At 47.5% G+C, this 6,476-nt stretch overlaps 1 protein-coding gene across 1 annotated transcript in view; it reads right to left on the minus strand.

Moving 5' to 3' along the window:
• The window catches only part of DCBLD1 (discoidin, CUB and LCCL domain containing 1), a gene marked incomplete at its 5' end in the record, with an annotated part of 55,250 nt that extends 54,593 nt beyond the window's left edge, over nucleotides 1–657 (minus strand). Inside the window, 2 exon segments of the mRNA XM_084890136.1 lie at nucleotides 437–639; nucleotides 641–657. Of these exon segments, the coding sequence (XP_084746262.1) occupies nucleotides 437–639; nucleotides 641–657 (220 nt within the window).
• Nucleotides 658–6,476: the final 5,819 nt, after the last annotated feature.

The following is a 6,476-nucleotide window of genomic DNA, read 5'->3' on the forward strand; positions in this document are numbered from 1 at the left end:
GCCAACATTTCCCGACTTTTCCCCCCAAACCACACACGGACCCGCCGGGCTCCAGCCGCCGGGAGGGCCTGGCGCCCTGGCGCCCCGCCGCCGGGCGCGCAGCTCGGTCCAAAGGACGCCGGAGAGCAGCGTCCCTGCGGTGGCTCCTCCCCGGGGCGGCCCGGGGCGCCGCTCCGGACCCCGGGCCGTGTCACCCCTCCCGGGGCCGGGGATCGGGGAGTCCGGGGGGCCCGCGGGGCCGGGGAGGGGGCGCGCGGGCAAGCGCCAAGTTGGTTCTCCGGGTTGAGGGGCGGGGAGCACCTGGGCGCGCAGCGATCGGGAAGCAGCCCCTGGTTTCTGCCTGGAGCTGCCATCGGCCAGCGGGGTGCAGGCGGGGACCCCGGCTTCCTCCCGCGCCCGCCCCTCCAGGCCCAGCCCGCCAATCGCGCTCACTCACCCGGCCGGTCCGCGCGCAGCCGGAGCGGGGCGGCCGCCACGAGCAGCAGCGCCAGGAGGCCGTGCCCCGCGGCCCCGGCCCCCATGGCCCCGCCGGGCGCCAGCTCCGCAGGCTCGGCCTCCGCTCGCCGGGGCCCCGCCGCCCTGCCCGGCCGCGCCGCCTCCTCCGCGGCTCCGCGCGGCGCCGGGACTGGGCGAGCGGCCGCCGGCACCGCATCCCATTGGGGCGCCCGGCCGGCCTCCGGGGGCGTCTCCCGCCGCGCCCCGCCCCGCCCGGCCGAGGAGGAAGTGCGCCCGGCGGCGGCGGCGGGGGGCGTGCCCGGCTCCCGGCTCCCCACCCCCTTCCCGCCTCCTCCTCCCCCCCGAGCAGGTGAGCGCAGAGCGGGGCCTCTGCACCTGGCGGGGGGCCTGCCCGAGCCTCCGGGCCCCGTCCCCCCCTAAGGGCGCTCCGGAAAGGGGTGGGCATGTCCCAGAGGGACTAGAGACTTTGTGATGATGGGATGATGATGATGACAAGACCCGATCCAAGCCCCTCCATTCATTCATTCATTCATTCATTCATTCATTCACCCATTCATTGTCAGTCATCCATTCAAGTGAGGGTCCAGCGGTGCAATTTGCAATCGGTGAGGTGGGGAGCGCGGACGGTGCCCATTCCGGGAAATCTGAGTGGATGGCGGTGCGGGAGACTGCGGGGGGCGGGGGGCGGGGGATGGGGCGCTGGGGGCAGGAATCCGCCCGGAAAGGCATCGCTGAAAAAGTGTCCTCCAGCCCTGACGGCGTGGCTCAGTGGTTGAGCGCCGATTTCTGAACCAGAAGTTCAGGCTTCGATTCCCGGTCAGGGCACATGCCCGGGTTGCGGGCTTGATCCCCAGTGAGGGGCGTGCAGGAGCAGCGGATCCATGGTTCTCCTCTTCTCACTGATGTTTCTGTCTCTCTCTCCCTCTCCCTTCCTCCTGAAATCAATAGCAGACACAGTGAGTCAAGGAGCGGAGGGAGGAAAGGGCCAGCAAGGTGGCTGCAGCGCGCAGACAAGGGAGGCTCAGACCGAGGAGTGAGAGCATCTGAGTCTCTGGGCGGGAGAGTAGAGAAGGGCTTGGGGAGGGCGAGTTAAAAGAGTGGAGATTGCAAGGTTATTGAATGAGGAAGTGGTAGTGGGAATGAACAAGGAGAGATTAATATGTATTTCAAAGACTCCCTGATGCCTCCAGCATGCTCACAGTCCTCCGGCTTTTAACTTCCCGCACCTTCTGGCGCCTGCACATCCTGAGAGGAGGAAGTATTGATGCAGAGAGAAATAGCAGTCCTTCCCAGGTCCAGTTTAGGCCCGTCACGTGCTCTTTGGATACCTAATACATTCCTTTCATGCATCTCTCTCTCTCTCTCTCTCTCTCTCTCTCTCTCTCTCTCTCTCTCTCTCTCTCTCTCTCTCTCTCCTCTATTTTTTAACTAAATAAAATAAAAATGCTATTGAATCTCAGATGAGATTGTTTTTGGGGCTTTGCTTTCTCAAAAGCAGCAACAGAGGAAAGAACTTGGGCTTTAGAAATGAAGTTTTTAAAATACATACATATGTAATTTTTATTGATTTCAGAGAGGAAGGGAGAGAGGGATAGAAATAGAAATGAGGCTTATCCACGTGTGATTCTGGATGGGCCACTTTCTTTAGAGAGGTATTCAATAAATGGTAGGTTTATCATATTTACATTGAAAGGAGATTCACCCCCATGAAAACATTGAATATTCTTGTGGACAAAACATAAAAATATATATTGGAGCACTCCTTAACTCAGCTCTCCCTGGTTCTCCCCTCTCTTTATGCTTCCTAAGGAGGTGAGTGTGGGCAGCTGTGCTGGCTCTGGCAGGTGTGGCTCCGGGAGCTGTGCATGAAGACAGACAATGGGAGCATTGATTGCCAGTAAGGAATTCCCAGGGCAAGGCAGGTGGGCTTTGAGGGCTGACCTTTTCCATCTCAAGTAATGCCTGGATACGAATGAAGTCATCCATTCTGTACCAGAATCCTGAGCCAGCACAGGGAGGAATCTGGTAACAATGAGAACATAAAAAGGCCAGCTGGATCCTAGAGCTTTTATTCTGTCATTTCTTTCTTGAAAAAAAGAAAAGAATATCTCTAGTTAAAAGCACAGTAAAAGAAAAATGTGAAAATATAACAGGCTTGCGATCATATGTTTGTATGTAATACATAAATATTGAAATTGATATACTGTACTTCAACCACATAGATTTTTATGTTGAGCATGTGTGCCTGTTTTATTTTTGAGATGTTATTTTGACTTTTTCTGTTATAACACATTATGAGGTCTCATAACATTAAGAAATTACATAATTTCTCATGAAGAAAAATTAGAAGTGTCAGGATTCATCCACAACACCTCACATACTAAGATCCAAGAACTGCTTATCACATGGAACATCTGTCCGGAAGGGCCACGCCTGGGCTGTTTCATATTTTAGCCCCTCCCCTCACTTATCCTCCAGTCTTCCTTATTTTGCATATCTTATTGCAATTTATGTTTATATTTGCTAGCTCATCCATAAAAAAAAAAAAAAGAAAACAGCTGGTCAAGGCTACCTTGTTTTATATATAAAATATATATTCTGTATTGTTTAGGTGAGTTAGAATTAAAAAACAAAACAAAACTTTAAGCCTAGTATTATTCTATAGTAGTTAGAAAGCTTTAGATTGTGCTTTAATTTGACAACCTAATCAATTTTATTTTTAGCGTTTAATAACACTGATTGTGACTCTATGAAGAAGACCAAATGAGATATAAATTTGAATCCCTTATAGGTGTCTGCTTCCTGAATACTCTTCCTTTTCCAGTTCAACTCAGGAGTATATTTTATGTTTTCTGGTTAATCCTCATCCAAGGATATTTTCCCATTGATTTTTAGAGAATGTGAAAGGGACGGGGAGAGACAGAAACATCGATGGATTGTCTCCCATACAGGCCCTGACCTGGGTCAGGGATGGAGCCTGCAACCAAGGTATGTGCCCTTGACTGGAATCAAACATGCAACTCCTCAGTTTGTGGGCCGGTAGATGCCCTCTATTCACTGAGCCAAACCGGCTAGGGCTCATGAATATATTTAAAATTTTTTCTATATGTGAAACAATGTGATGGAGAAACATCTTATTGAAAATCAAATCCAGGTATCACTCTCTCCTTCATTCATGATCTAATGATAGAAATTTGAGGGGGAAAAATGTTTGTTGATAAGTTATAATGATAGAAGTTCGGGATATTAGAAAATCACAGAGGAAGGGCAGAGAGCTGGATTTCTAAAGCCTGGAGGGGTGTAGGAGGAGTGATGCTGGGAATCACAAGGAAAACAGTATTTGTCAGATGAGGAGAGAACTTGTGAGAAAGCTCAGGAGGAGAAATCACAGGGTGCTGGTAGGGATGGAGCCTAATCCATCAGCCGGAACATGAGCTTCAGACAGGAGAGGGAGCCTGAGGGCGGGATGGGAGGCAGAGGCAGGATCTGAGGGCCTGGGAAGCAGGGAAAGTGGAGGGACTTGTTCAGATTTGCATTTGGGAAAGACCACACTGACTGCAGGGTGGGGAAGGGATTGGAAAGAGTGCCAGGGAGGCCAATTAGGAGTTTGTGGCAATACTTGCAAACAATACCTCTGACAAGGGGCTAATATGCAAAGTATATAAATAACTCAACAACAAAAAAAACCTAACAATATAATAAAAAATGAGCAGAGAATCAAGAACAGATACTCGGACAGTGCTTTGGCGGTGTTCAATCAAATGAGGTACCCACAGCTCTATGATCTGGCCAGGACGGATTGGGACACGCACGGGGATGTAGAGGAATCAGGGTGTGCAGGAATCAGGAATTGGAATGAGTAAAAGTGGTGGCTGCACACCTTGGAGCGAGCACTGTGCAACATTTAGAAGCAAGGAATTGATCAACATATAATAGCACAGACAGATCTTAAAAGCATTGTATGTAGTAAGAAAAGTAAGACACAGAATAGGATCTTGTGTATGTAAATTGAAAATACACAAACAACAATAATTTTTATAAGGTTGCATACATACTCAGAAAAACATATAAACTACCTCAGTTGTGGGGAAGAAAACAGAGGCAGTATACAAATAAATAAGATAAACTCTTCACATTGATGATACCATGCCTTGGAAAGAGTATGGCTTCTGCACCTGAGGTATTTAAAGAAGGAAGAGATGAAGAAGTAATGAAAGGCTGGTTGTACATGAATTTAAAAACTGAGGTGAACCTTAGCTGGTTTGACTCAGTGTACAGAGCATCAGTCTGCGCACTGAAGAGTCCCGGGTTCGATTTTGGTCAAGGGCACATGCTCAGGTTGCGGGCTCAGACCCCAGTGGGGGCGTGCAGGAGGAGCCGATTCTCATCATTGATGTTTCTATCTCTCCCTCTTCCTTCCTCTCTGAAATCAATTGAAATAATTAAAAAAGACCTGACATGATTTAAGGTAAACATCAGCTAAATGGACTTGGTAACTCAGAAAAGACACATTTGGTGCACTTAGCTCAGTTCTTTCCTTTTGCTCGGGAGGGGACCTCTGTGGCACAGGCCTCGCTAGGCCCAGGGCTGACCAGGACTGGATGGACAAATCCTCCTAATTCTGTAGTCAGTAGGCCCAATTGGGCCTCACACTTCCAGCTAAGGGCTATTGGTAATGCCTTCTATTTTAACTTTACCATTTAAAGTCTTTATAACTGGATGGGGAGATGGGTACTGTTTAATGGGAGTTCTTTTGGAGACTGACGCTGTCAAAGGCATGCAAATAACTTGAACTGTGTGGTTTCTATTATAGGTGAACTGATTTTCCTACCATCTTACCCACTTGCATCAGGGTGTAGCCTGCCCTAGGCAAAAAGCAGCGTGCTGAGTTGAGGCATAAAGTTAATGTCCTCACCTCCAGAAATGCATAAAGCGGTTATCAGAGCTTCATATCAGAGCCTGTTGACTCAGGTTTGTGTGCAAAATTAAGTTTACAGATTAAACACGCTTGCTTATCAGGCTTTTTCGGGCTACTTTCAATTGCTACTCTGTTCCCAGGGTGTGGTATACTAGAGGGGAAAAGGAAAGGGGGCTGTGGGCAGGTTGGGAACAAAGGACAACAATGGAAGTGGTAAGGGAACCAAACATCACAGAAAAACCTTACTAATCATGGAGTGCCTCATGCAGTGCAACAAGCATGTCAAACTCGCGGCCTGCGGGCTGCCTGCCCCATTTATTTGGCTCGTGTTAGCCTTTGAGTGTGACATGCTTGCAGTACAATAACCGATGTCCCTGAACCTCAGAACAAAACCAAGGTGATTCCTGTTCAATATATTCAGTTCAATTTGATGAGAAAATAACTTAATTTTAATAGATTGCCAGCAAAAAAAAACAACAAAAAAAACACACACACACTTAAAAATTAGCTTCAGCTATTTGAAAAATTGTTAATGTGCCACACTTATTTCCCCACCCTTGTTTGATAAACAAGTTATGATTTGATATTACTATTTTAAAAGCATATTGGTATATTTACAAAGTCTACTTTTTGTACTTTTCTAAAAATGCATACCTTGTTCCTTTCTACAATTATCTAAGTAATAAACCGAAGTTCATTATTATGGGTTCTAAGGTCTTTGCTAAGCCAGTTAAACATGGAAGTGCTTTAAACAAAGAAATGTCTTCAATTTAAGCCGTTATGTTAACTGCTCTGTTGCTTCAGAATGCTGTGAATTTGCAATGTGTGGATCTTGTATTATATAATTGTAGACTTTGATCAGAAATATATAGCTAAATAGTAACCTGTGATACATTTATATTACATATATTGCTGGGTTTGCAAAATTTTTTTCCAACATAGAGTGATAATAATGACTTAACTTCTAATTTCTTCAGTTCCAATTTGAGGACATTGTGACTAAAACTCTGACTGACCATAATGTCTCTTATATGGTTAGAGACTTCCATCTTCCAAGGTCCGAATTCTGTTCTCTGTAGTCTTCATATTCACTCAGATGCTT

Source organism: Pipistrellus hanaki (assembly GCF_964339955.1).
Source record: "Pipistrellus hanaki genome assembly, chromosome: 7".
Lineage (NCBI taxonomy): Eukaryota > Metazoa > Chordata > Mammalia > Chiroptera > Vespertilionidae > Pipistrellus > Pipistrellus hanaki.